The sequence below is a fragment of the Mauremys reevesii genome, linkage group 17 (genome assembly GCF_016161935.1).
Source record: "Mauremys reevesii isolate NIE-2019 linkage group 17, ASM1616193v1, whole genome shotgun sequence".
NCBI lineage: Eukaryota > Metazoa > Chordata > Testudines > Geoemydidae > Mauremys > Mauremys reevesii.
Window position 1 is genome coordinate 4,313,767 of NC_052639.1, and position 12,701 is coordinate 4,326,467.

At 58.6% G+C, this 12,701-nt stretch overlaps 1 protein-coding gene across 4 annotated transcripts in view; it reads left to right on the forward strand.

The window, feature by feature from the left end:
* The first annotated feature begins 227 nt into the window (after positions 1–227).
* The window catches only part of FMNL1 (formin like 1), a 55,846-nt gene continuing 43,372 nt past the window's right edge, over positions 228–12,701 (forward strand). The window contains exon 1 of one of the 4 annotated variants that reach the window (XM_039504202.1): positions 228–927. In XM_039504202.1, the coding sequence (XP_039360136.1) occupies positions 775–927 (153 nt within the window). In that variant the 5' untranslated portion in view covers positions 228–774. The remainder of the gene's footprint in view (positions 928–12,701) is intronic. The other 3 variants (XM_039504204.1, XM_039504199.1, XM_039504201.1) reach the window with 3 other exon arrangements.

The window sequence follows — 12,701 nt, forward strand, 5'->3', positions numbered from 1 at the left end:
CCAGTGCGGAACCAGGCCACGCTCCTCCCGGGACTCAGGCGAGCGGCTGAATCCGGATTCGCCTTCGCTCCTCGGCTGGAAGCTGTGGGCTTTGGGACCCTGAAGCCCCCTCACTCCCGGTCCTCCGCTGCTCTCCTCCGAGAGCCCCTTCCAGCAGGTGCCTGGGCCCTGCCTCCCCCGGCCATGGCCCGGGCAGCGCCGGGCGCTCGGCTGCCGCCCCCCCGCTCCCCCTAGTCCCCTTGGGCCGCGGGGGGGCCATCGGGGGCGGGGGGGCAGAGACACCCGAAGTTACAAATAGCCGCGATATAAAAACACCAGCCCCGGCTGCAGCTTCGCTTCCTGCACAGCGCGCACCGCGGAACCGCAGCCGCTGCAGCTGCTGCTGCACCCTGACTTCCTCCCCCAGCCCGGCCCAGCCCGCGCCTGCTGCAGTCGCCGAGGGACGCGCCGAGCCGAGCCGAGCCGAGCCGGGCCAGGGCTGCCCGGGCCGATGGGACGCCGCAGGTTCGCCCCTCGGAGCCGCGTGGAGATGGAGCCCCGCGGGGGAGCCGCCGCGCCCGGCGCCCGGTGCTGATTGCGGGGGGACGCTGGGCGTGCGGAGAGCTCCTGGGACAGCCCCCCCTTGGGTGCAGGCGGGGGGCTCTGAGCTGGCCCCGCTGCCGCCCGGCCCCTCGCACTTGGGGAGGAAAGTTTCCTCCTTTCGGACCCTTCCTCCTCTCCGATCTGGATCTGGGAGCCTGGAAGCAGCTTTCCGGGCTGGGCAGGAGCTGCAGGATGGGCAACGCGGCCGGCAGCATGGACCAGGCTCCGGCGAAGGAGACGAAGACTCAGGCACCAGCCACAGCTCTGCCCGCCAAGCAGCCCGCGCCCCCGAAGCAGCCCATGCCCAGCGCTGGGGAGCTGGAGGAACGATTCACCCATGTGCTGGTAAGTCACCGCGCCCCCAGGACCGCCCGCCCCCCTCCATTCCCAGCAGCCCCAGTGGGTCTCTGGGGGAGCAACGTGCAGTGACAGCATCTGTTATTGAACTGCCAGAGGATGTCTGGGGCTGCAGCGCACCCGGGGGGGCCTGTAACCTTCCCCCTCTGGCTGGCCTGTGAGACAACTTTCTGGAATTGCCCCTTGGAGCAGGGAGGGGCTCAAGGCGGCAGGCCCCAGGGTGTCCAAGTCACCGGGGTGGTGGGGCCTGGCCCCCATTTCTGTCCAAGCGTGATGGTCCTGCGCCCAGCGAGAAGGTCACCAAGACCTGCTCCCTCTCGGAAGCTGGTGGGTGATGCTTCTTGGCCTCTCGCCCTTGGGGAGGAAATATCTGGCCTCCCGGAGAAGTTGTGTGTGAGAGAGCAAGAGAAAACCCGTCTGATATCGAGGCGTCTCTGAGGGGACCCCACTGCACGCCCACCCAGCCACGTGCCCGCCCTGCGCTATGTCGGCACCGTAACTTTTCACTCCTGTGTTCTTGCAACACGACCGTTATCTCGGCTGCCTGGCTAGCTGGGCCTGTGCCTGGGCCTGCAAACGGAAGCAGATCTCTCTCTGCTTTCAAAAAAGAGAGACTGGATGGTTCACAATGTCAGTTTAAAATGGACGGGTGTTGGCCAGGGGAACCCCCGGGCAGCAGCAGTGAGGTTCGGACACGTCACTTCCCTCGACTTTTGATTTGTAATTTGATTCAGTGCCTTGACCTTCGGGATTGTTGGGAGACAGACCTGGGGGGAAGGGGTTAAATTCTAACCCAGATATTTAGTGCTTGGCCCGCTCCTGGCACCGCCTAGAATTTAGATGTTTTGGAAACTGTCGTTTGCCAGATTGCATCATTGGTCCAGCTAATGCGCGATCCTGCCTTTGGCAGCAGCCAGTTCCTGATAGTCCAGTGAAAGCATGTGTGGGTGTAATGCACTCAGCCCCTGTGCAGTGCACCCCAGAGGAGGTGAACCGTTCCTTGCCGACCTCTGCAGCCGTCCGTTTGTGTCCTTCAGTTGTATGGCTTGTGCGTCTTTGGTATTTGGGGTCCATCCTTGTTTTAAATCTAGGCTCGGATTTGACTCTCTGCCCTCCTGCAGCAAGGAATTCCGCAAGTTGTTTATATGCTGCTTCAATTTGTTGTTCAATTGAGTGGCTTCACCCCCCCCCCCCCCAATCCAGTTATGGGACAGGCACAAACAGAAGGGAACAATCCAGCTTTCACAGTCACTAGAGCTCTTTGAAATCTTCAACACCTCAGTCAAATCCTCTCTAATGCTACTGGTTTCCATGCTAAACAATATTTGATTTTGAAATTCCTTGTTTTAGAGAAAACCCCCCCCCCCCTTCCATCCTGGTCACCAGCTTTGTTCTCCTTTTCCTAGGCCTTTCTCAGCCTCTGCTCTAGCTCAGCAGGAGCTAATGACTCCTGGGCACAGAGCTGCAGGTTGGGATCCACTCCTGGCTTACGTGAAGAGTCCGTAATTACACTATATCGTGAATTGCATTTTCCCCCCTTTATCCCATTCGAGGAGCCTATTTGTTTGTTTTCACCTGCTGCTCCTGATTCCTTCCCTGCCTCACTCAGTCCTAACTCAGCTCTCAGGGGCTCTCCCAAGATCAGTGTCCATCAGTTTGCCACTGCACGTGGCGTTTGATCAAGTTATAACAAGATTTGGGGTAACATTTTCAGAAGTGCATAAGGGAGGCTAAGCTCCTGAGTGCCTACGTCCCTTTTGAAAATGGGATTTCATAAGAACGGCCATACTGGGTCGGACCAAAGGTCCATCTAGCCCAGTATCCTGTCCTCTGACAGTGGCCAATGGCAGGTGCCCCAAAGGGAATGAACAGACAGGTTATCATCGAGTGATCCATCCCCTGTCACCCAATCCCAGCTTCTGGCAAACAGAGGCTAGGGACACCATCCCTGCCCATCCTGGCTAATAGCCATCGATGGACCTATTCTCCATGAATTTATCTAGCTTCCTTTTGAACCCTGTTATAGTCTTGGCCTTCACAACACCCTCTGGCAAGGAGTTCCACAGGTTGACAGAGCGTTGCGTGAAAAAATACTTCCTTGTGTTTGTTTTAAACCTGCTGCCTATTCATTTCATTTGGTGACCCCTAGTTCTTGTGTTATGAGAAGGAGTAAATAACGCTTCCTTGTTTACTTTCTCGACACCTGTCATGATTTTATAGACCTCTATCATGTGTCCCCCCCTCCCCCTACGTCATCTCTTTTCCAAGCTCCTCAGACTCTTGGTCTTGCCTGTACCGTTGCTGGGACTAAGGCGTGTTCTAAACCTGTTAAAGCGATAGTGCTTCTACTATGTAATCCCTGCACTGCACCTACTGCCGACACCTGGTGACAGGTACTTTAAACATTCCCCTAAACTGGCCCTTTCGCCTGCTGTCTTTCTGCCAAGTCCTTCAGTACGTTCACGGCCACTCGGCATCTCTCTCAATCTCCTCCATCATGGGGTTGGGTGCATGGTCTTGTGGTGAGGTCACGGGGCTGGGAAGAGGTAAACTGGGCTCTATTCCTGCATCTGCCACTGGCTTGCTGCGTGGCCCTGGGCAAGTCCTTTTCCCTTCCTGAGCCCCAGTTTCCCTATCTGTAGCATGGGGATGAGCTTCCTCCCAGCAGGGCTATGCGACTTCATTCAGCGATTGTTGTACAGTGCTTTGAGCTCCGAGCGAAGACCAGCCCCACTAGCCCACATGACTTTGTATCATCCTCGGTGCCCTCCATATACACAGCAAATTGTATCGTCCTCGGTGCCCTCCATATACACAGCAAATTGGATGGTCCAGTCCTGAGCTCCTGGTCACTTCCCTTGTTCTGCGGAGCAGCCGTTCAGCATGACCCTTCGTGTCCTGTCCGTTAACCAGAGCCTGCGAACGGGAGCTTTCCTCTTTGCTCTGCGAGCGTTTCCCTTAATAGCCTCTTCACAGTGTCATGGATTTGGGGGCCAGGTGGGGCCATTATGATCATCTCATCTGACCCCCTGCGCAGGTCAGCCAGGGAATCTTGCCCCGGGAGCCTAGAACTCCCGCTTCAGCTACAGCCTAGGAAGGCCCCTGGCGGGGTCGTGTTTTGAGCCGACTTTTAAAGAAGCCATGTCCGTGCACCTCCCAGCGGCTGGGGGAGGGGTTAGCCACGCAGTTCAGTGGGACCAGTAAACGTGGGCAGCTGGAGTTTACTGCTCTCTGTAAGCCTGGAAAGAGCCACTGCCTTGCTGCCCCTGGCGAGAGAAGGGGGCTCGGCTCTCAGGTCCTGCAGCTTTCGCTGTAATACTACAAAGTTCCCGGGTGTTACAGACACACAGCAAAGATTCCACACGAGGCCCCGGTGCCACCCAGGCAGTGCCCCATGGGATGTTCTTAGGATTGAGCCTAGCACAGCTGACAAGACTCTGGTCAGTTTTCACTATCGCTGTTCAGCACTGAGCAGTCCTTAAACTGACAAGGATCATATTGGTTTCACTCTGCTGCTGGCTAGGAAAGCTCAGGTCAAGGCTGATACATTCTTCTCAAGACTTTGCTGTCTCTTACCCGAATTGCAGGACGGGGTGGCACTGAAATTCCTGCCTTGCCTGGAACACAGGCTCTAACATCAGCAGTGTCCCCCTGTATCTGCTACATGTGCTCTAGATACATGGGTTCTATGCAGTTGTGTAGGTGGGTGGGTGGCGGAGGGGGGGGCTGGCCTGGGTTCGTTGTTCAAACTTTGCCTTCCATTGCAGGGGTGGTTGAATTTCTGTGGTTCTGTGTTTCTAGGTTATATACCACTTGGGGTGAGGCAGGGGCATCATGAGGATAGGATGATTCACATCTACAGGGTGCTCCCAGGCTGAGCATGGTCTGCTGGTTACAGCAGGCGACTGGGAGTCAGGATTTCTGGGTTCTGTTACTCCCTGGCTGGGCGGCCATGGGCAAGTCTGCCTCTGTTTCCCCATACGGAAGGTGGGGACATTGTCAGGCTGACTGAATGCAGGCGAAGCGGTTTAAGACCCTGGGCTGAAAGGCGACGAGAAGAGCAAAGTAGCATTATTAGAACAGCGCGTCTTAGTCCCATCCCACCTCCAGGACCCTAAGCCTAGCTCTGCAAGGGGGAGTTCGCAGCAGGGTGCCTGCCTGCAGTAACATGGGAACCCTGCCTCTTGTGAAACATTGCTGATGTCCCAATCTCTCTTCCTCCTTCCCATGGACTCCCCCATGCCAGTTACTCTCACTGAGCATGCTCCGAGCATAGGGGTGTTTTTTGCTAGGCATGCAGGAATTGGGGCCTGGTCTAAATCTGCTTGTGAACTTTCACTGCCCTCTCTAAACACTTCTCTGTACTGGCGAGTTGGTGGGTAAAACGTAACCCTCAGCATTGCAGGGGCCTGCATGCTGGTTAGATCAAAGTTTATTCACGAGAGTGCAGTGCAGTGCAGTGTGGGTGCAATGCATGTGCATCCCATCCCATGGCTCTCCCCCAGCTCCCGAGAGCTGTAGCTGCATCAGCAAAGCGAAAACGTTGGGGCTTGGCTGGGCTGTGCTTTGCAGGCAGCTGGGATGGCCCTGCAGCCCCAGGCAAGTTCCCATGGACTAGAACCAGCCAGGCCTTTGGTTGGACAGAGAGAGATTTTGCGGGGTGGGTCAAGCCTGTGGCTGTTTCAGCCGAATGCATTAGCCTTTCACCCCCAGAGACTTGGACTGCAACCGGGCTGAGGTTACCAGCGGGTGAGTTTCTGAATCCTTCTCATGCCATTGGACATCACTGAGGACAAAGCTCTGCCATCCCTGTCTATACTGGGCATCCTCTGTGGTGTTAAGTCCCTTCCTGGGGACTGCCCCTTGGCTGTCGCCCTGTGAGCTGTGCAGCAGGAGTTGTCATTTCTCAGAGTTGCAATGCTGAGGGTTATGATTTACCCATTCAGAGGGCTACAGGTCGAACGGTAGGGACCTGCCAAAAAGCAAAGCTCTGGCCCTCCAGGGCAGGGGATGAGGAACCGCCTGTCCCCACAGAACAGTCGCATCACAGACACCCAGCAAGGGACGAGGTCACAGTCACACAATGCGGCATGAATGGAAACCTGTGCTCAGGAGACGCCAGGCCTGGCAGTGACGGGGGTCCTGCCGGAGATGGCTGAGGGGCAGGCTGAACTGTGGTGAGGGGCTGAGGACGGGGGTAGCAGAGGATGACTGTAAGGCCGGAAGGAGGTACTTTGGCAGAGCTGGGGATGGGATAGCAGGAGGCTGCGGGTTGGGATTGACGGGCACTGGCTGAGCTGTGGGACGGGGAGAGCCCCGGGCTGGCATTGCAGGGGGATTCCTGGCTCCAGTCAGTGCTTTTTATCCTTGATTATTAAAGCCTTTTCCTGCTGGAATCGCTCTAGCAGAATAGTTGTTCCTCTAGAACTCCCCTGTGTGAACGGAATCAAGCTGGTCTAATCTGGAATAAAATCTCTTTTCTTTTGGAGAAGTGTCCACACAGAGTTACTCTGCTGCAGCGTTACCCATCAGCTTCTCCACGTGGACGTGCCCTCGGTCCAGATTTGGGAGGGATTCCCACTGGTGCAGCTTTTCCAGTGGCAGTTTGCTAGAATTCCCCAGTGCCCACGAGCCTGCAAGCCCAGGTGCTTTTCCACAGGCCCCGAGAGAGGCGGGGAGAGGCTCAGGAATAGATGGAGCTGGGAATTGAGGCCAAAGCTGGAGGGAGGTGAATGTGAGCAAGGGCTGCAGGCAGGCCCATCCAAAAATAGCTGAATGAATTTTCAGCTGGGCTGGTGAGGTCACATGACCCCTCCCTCGCAACAGCTCCATTCAGAATTCGGCTGTGTGGCTTGTGCACAGGCTGGGAAGGCCGAGGGGGGAGCTTATCACTGGTCCACCTCGTCTGGCCTCCTATGCCCACCACACTGGTCCAACCAGTGGCCCAGCTGGGCTCAAGTTCTCAAGAGTCCAGGGCGAGGTTTCCAAGTGCTCAGCACCCACATCTGGGGCCAGATTCTCCACAGAGCTCCGAGCCCACTGTGCTCTGCTCTTCTGAAAAACTGGCTCTTATTCTAGTACATGAAATGGGAGCTGAGCACTTTGGAAAAGCTGGCCCTGGGGGAGCTCTCTGGAAGACTCTGGCCGCAGTCTAACTAAAAAATGAGCACGGTACAAAATCGGTGCAGCACATGTTGAACGGATTAAAAGCTGGCAACTGATAGCTCTCAAAAAGGAATCATTAATGGGGAATCGTCATCCAGCAGGGGGTTTCCAGTGGGCACCCACAGGGATCTGTGCTTGGCCCATTGCTATTCACTGTCTGTATGGATGATCTGGAACAAACTGTAACCATTGCTGGTAAAGTCTGCAGCTGAGACACGCTGAGGGAGTGGTAAGCAATGCTGGGGACAGGTCACTTGTATAGAGTGATCTGGACGGCCTCACGCACATGTGTCTTAATGCAGGTAGGTGGAAGGTCAGACCCCCAGGAACAAAGAACGTAAATCACACTCACAAGACAGGGCAAAAAGTCCTTCCCCCAGGGTGGCTTATTCTTTCAGGGATCAGCCTAAGCCGTGTCTCCACTAGGACAAGCCCTTCCAGGTGCAGGCCAGGTCTAAGGGAGTGAATGCCGCAGCGTGTGGCATTGGGGTGACTGTTCCTGGCTGCTGTGTCCAGGGCTGGTGTCTGCCCTACAAAAGGGACGTTGACAAATTGCCGAGAAGAGACCTGCAGCCCGGCTTTAGGGAGAGAAACCGAGGAAGCTCAGTGTATTTAGTTACGGTTAAGAGGTGACAGAATCATGGTCTACAAGTCCCTAGGTGTGGAGAAGATTTCTGATAGCAGAGGGCTCTTTACTCTAGCAGACAAAAGCATAACGAGATCCAGAGGCGGGGAGCTGAAACTAGAGAAAATCCGATTAGAAATAAGGCAGAATTTGTTAATATTGGCAGTAAATAACCATTAGAACAACTGATGGAGGATTCTGGGGCCTGGAGCCTTTACATCATTGGGTGTGTCTGTCTCACAGACCCGCTCTGGCTCAACCAGACCTTGTGGGCTGGTGCAGAAATCCCTGGGTGAGGTTCTCTGGCCTGTGTTATGTGGGAGGCCAGACTCAGTGAGTGTGACGATCCCTTCTGGCATCACACGCAACGATTCTCTTCTCTGGCCCAGGCCGTGGCCCGTTCCTGCCATTCTCTGCAGCTGAGCAGTGTGAGCCACGCTGGGGCTGAGCTCTGCGGATCCCCCTCCTACCAAGCCCACAAGTTGTCGAACAGGTTAAAACTACCTGCTCCTCTGTACAATCCTGCTCTGGAGGGGGTTGGGGTGGAAAGAGCTCCTGCTGCTCGGCAGCCTTTCCCTGACCATACTCCCCAGCACCGGAATCTGCCTGGCGATGTCACTGCCCCTGCCTCCTCTGGCCTCCCCGTGCCGTAGAGCCGTGCGCCGCCACGCCCTGGCCTGCGGGCCGCACGCGCTCTCTGCCGGCTGCCTGGGCGGGCTCTCCATGGCCGGTGACGCAGCGACAGAGAGCGAGGGCCTGGAGCCGCTGGGGATGTGGGGGGTGAGTGGGAGGGTGTTTGAGAGGCTGGGACGCGAGGGTGGCTGAGCAACCAGATTTACTCCATGTGCAGAGGGAAGCTGCTGCTTGCTCTTAAAATAGAGCTGGGAGCAGCAGGCGGCTGCTCAGTCACAGCAATATGTTAAGCAGCCTCAAGTGCCTTAGCAACTCCTTGTGGAGCGTGAGTGACGGGTGCTTTTCTGGTCACGTTCTGGCATCAGGAGCCCAGGAGACCCCATAGCTGGTGCTGCGTGTGGGAGGGGGGGATGTTCCAAGCCTGGGGACCTGCTCGCTTCCAGCCCCTGGAGTCTCACCTTGCAGGGGATGGAGACCTGATCCAAGGAGCAGAGTCAGTGGCCTTGGCTTTTGGAAGCCTACGCTGGTCGGCCCGGCCTGGGCCAGGGGCTGCCTGGCTCTGCGTGACGTTACCACACAGTGGGGGCAGCTCTGAGCTGAACAACTCACTGAGTTGGAGCCACCTGGCGCTGCACTGAGGAGCTGGTCCTGAGGCCGGGAGGCAGGCGGGGCTCTGCTGCCGGGTGAGGCTGGTATCAACCCTGAGCCAATAGCACTGCTGCCCTGGGGCAAGGCGACCGGCCCTGCTCCTCAGACGGGGTCGGGGCACAGAGGCTGCTCAGCTAAGGCCTGGCTTTCCTTGCGCCCAGCCCTGTGGGGTGCTGGGCCCCCCAACCCAGCTGAGTGCCGTGAGAGCATGTGGGCCTCAGGAGTGGCTTGGCCAGTTGCGGGGGAGGGTGGATGCACTTTATTCTTTCTTGGGGGGAAAATGTGCTGACCAAATTCCAAGTTTGGGCGGGGAACTGGAGTCTGCTTCTGCCTCCCCCATTCTCCTGGGCAGGTGGGCGTATCCTGCCCCTCCCCCAGCAGGGCTGCAGGGTGGGGGGGTTCTATCCCAGTAGCACTGGAGACCCCCAGTGAGATCAGGGCCCGTGGTGCTGGGTGCTGCGGACAGCCACATCCGAGGTGTGGACCCTCAGGCCCAGCGAGGGCAGGGACTTGCCCAAGGTCACCCAGCAGCTCAGTGTCCGAGTCTGGAATAGAACCTAGGTCTCCCGATGCCCAATCCAGGGCCCTACCCACTAGGCCGTGGTGCCACCGTAGCTTGCAGGGGAGGGAAGATCTGGCTCTTGTACCTGCCATGTATTCTGAGTGGTCTGGTCCAGGTGGGCTCCAGGGGTCTGTGTCTCCACCATGGCAGCCCCCAGGCTGGGGAGTGCAGCAGTCGCTCCCCAGTGGCTTGTCTCCGTGGGGCCATTGCAAGTACATCTGTTGGGTGGGCCTGGGTGCAGGATCCCCGAGAGCAGGGGCCCAGCAGGGTGGGGTGAACAGGACGGGTTCCTGCCTGATCCTGGAGGGGGTCGAGAGACAACTGGAGCCTTCAGCCTACTTCAGGGAGGAGTGGGAGCCATTGGGGAGCCATTGCTCCAGCCATACTGCACTGACCCTGGGGGCCAGGACTCCTGAGTTCTGTTCCTCTCTGCCAGGCCTCTGTGTGACCATGGGCCGGTCACTGCCCCTCTCTGGGCCTGGCTCTCCCCTCTGTGCCATGGGGACAATCTCCCTCCATCCGGGTGGCTGTGAGGGCTGATCATGGGCAGGGATCTGAGAGCTTTTGATGGTGCCGCTAGTAGTGAGGGACAACGTGGCGCCACAAGCTGGGCTGGTGCTTATTTCTGCACCAGATCTGGGTGCGGTTCATGCGTCTCTCGCTCAGAGTGATAAGCGTCTTTCCTGCTTGTGTTCTGACTGGCTCCAGCTGAACCGCTCCTCCCCCCGAAGCTGGGGAGATGGACTCTGCGGGGCTGCCCTGCCCCTCACTTCCCAGGGCAGAGCCCCCTCCCATGGCACATGTCAACCCCTGCACTGATCATCAGGCTCACCTCAGGACCAGCCCCTGAGTTTTGGTGGGTCCGCCCCACATGCTGGGGTGGAGTGATGCTATTCTAAAAGCTCGAGCTGGAGATGCCTGTTGGCACATGGAGCCAACCCCTCCCCCCACTCCCCAAGCAGGAGTGTCCCCTCTTGTAATGTGCTAGTTTTAAATGCCCCAAGCAATGGCGGCTCCACCAGACATAATCCTCAGCTCTCTTCCCCTGCAGGATCTCTCCCTCAGCCCCAGTTCCCGCTGCCTCCCAGCGTGAGGCTCCAATCCCCGGATCTCCTGGGTGATATTCCCTGGACCCATTTGGCAGCAGTGACCCTGGCTCCATGCACTCGTCACTCAGCCTAAACTGTCCCTTTTAAATTCCTCCCCCATCACTTCTACCTGCACTGTCCCCGGCCCCCGACTGATCCCCCTGCCTCCGTGGTGGAATTCGCAGTCACTCAGCTCTGAGCAGTGGGTGCTGTTCAGAGCTGTCCCACGGCACATCCTCCCAATGCTCCCGCGAAGCCATCCTGCCCCACGCTGGGGTGTTAAGCAGCTGCCATGCTCGGCCCTCAGCAGTGGCTGCATTTCAGTGCTAGGGGCTGTGCTCAGTTTGCAGGGAAAGGCATTGTACAAATGGAAGTGCTTCGACAGCCGTTCCCCCCCAGAGGCACCGTTCACTGCTGGCCCCAGAAAGAAGCCGTCGTGCCCTGGGTGGGGCATCAGGTCCGGGAGGGTTAATATGGCACAGATGGCAGACGCCAGCAGTGATCAGCCTAGATGGATGAATAACCCCCAGTGATTAGCCAGTTAGGCCTGTCTCCTTGCTGGTCCCTGCCGTGCTGGGCGCAGAGTCTCCAGAGTGGGGCTGGTTCGTTTGGTTGCGGGTCAATGTACTGAAGCCGTCAGTTTGTCAGGCAGGCCCGACCCTCAGCTCCCACTTCCCCAGCCCCGGGGGGAGGGGATGAAGGCAGCCAGCCACACAGGACACGCCTAGTGCTCAGCCGAGTCTGTCCAGGTGCCACGGGTCCAGCTCTGCTTCCTTCCCATAAGCATCCCCAGAGTGGGGGGATCTGGAGACTCCCCCATGAGGAGTCTACACTGGGGCCGCTCCTGTCGGTGGCCTCTCCATCAGCATGAGATGGACTCTGGACACAGTCCCCTCCACTCCCACGACTCCCGCCCACGACCAGCCCCTGGCACCCTAGGGTGCTCCTGCATTCTGCCCCCACCCCAAGGCAGGGCAAGGTTCCTGCCTTGGGAGCTCCCCCACTCCCCAAGATGCCAGGAGCGCACGTGTCTCTTGGCAGGAAACCACAGGGAGGGGCCCAGCATTTTCTCGCTCTGCTTCTCATGCCACAACCCGCTGAAGCCACCCGTGATGGTAGCCAGGGATGCAGCAGGGCGGCTGCTTCCTGCCCCTCGCTGCCTGGCCGGCCTGGGGGGCACTGGGAAGAGGGAGGGAGGGGGATCCCCCACAGCCACCGCCTAGCTGGTCCCAGACAGGCTGCGGGTGCTGCTGCCAGGCCAGGCTGTGCTGGCGGGAGGTGATGACAGGAAACAGCCCATGTCATTGCGGAGAAAAGCCTGGGCAGTGCGATGCTCCTCGGGCGGCGCGGCTGCCTCTGGGGAAGGGCTGGTGTTGAGCTGTGGCTGCGTCTGCCCCACCCCGTGTGCCTGCTGTGTGTCCGCCCATGGGCGGCTTCCATGTGATGGGGCCTCTGGGGGTGGCCCGGGCGTGTGCCTGTCTCTGGGTGCCTGTGGGCATGTCCCTGTCTCTGGGTGTCCCCATGGGTGTGTCCCGGGCATGTGCCTGGCTCTGGGTGTCCCCATGGGTGTGTCCCAGGCATGTGCCTGGCTCTGGGTGTCCCCGTGGGTGTGTTCCCAGGGCATGTCCCTGTCTCTGGGTGCCCCTGGGGTGTGCCCCGGGCATGTCCCTGTCTCTGGGTGCCCCTGGGGGGTGCCCCGGGCATGTGGGCAGCCCCTGGCTCATGTTATAGTTTGTTTCCCTCCCGCTCGTCTGTTCTCATCGCTGAGCAGTCGGGTGGGATTAGCGCACTTGCCAGCTGGCTTGACGGGGCCAGGGCAGCCCCTGGCTGCATCCCTTCCCCCCACCCCCAGGGCCTGCTGCTTTGTCTCTGCATCATCCCTCGATCTACCTGCACGTTTTGTGCTGGCGCGAGGGGCCTGGCTGACATCCCTGGAGCCTCACCGCCATCCCGCCGCCAGCGAGGGAGAGACGGTGCAGGCTAGTGACTGTGGCCCTGCCTTGGGACTCAGAGACTTGGGTTCGGCTCCCGGCTCCCAGCT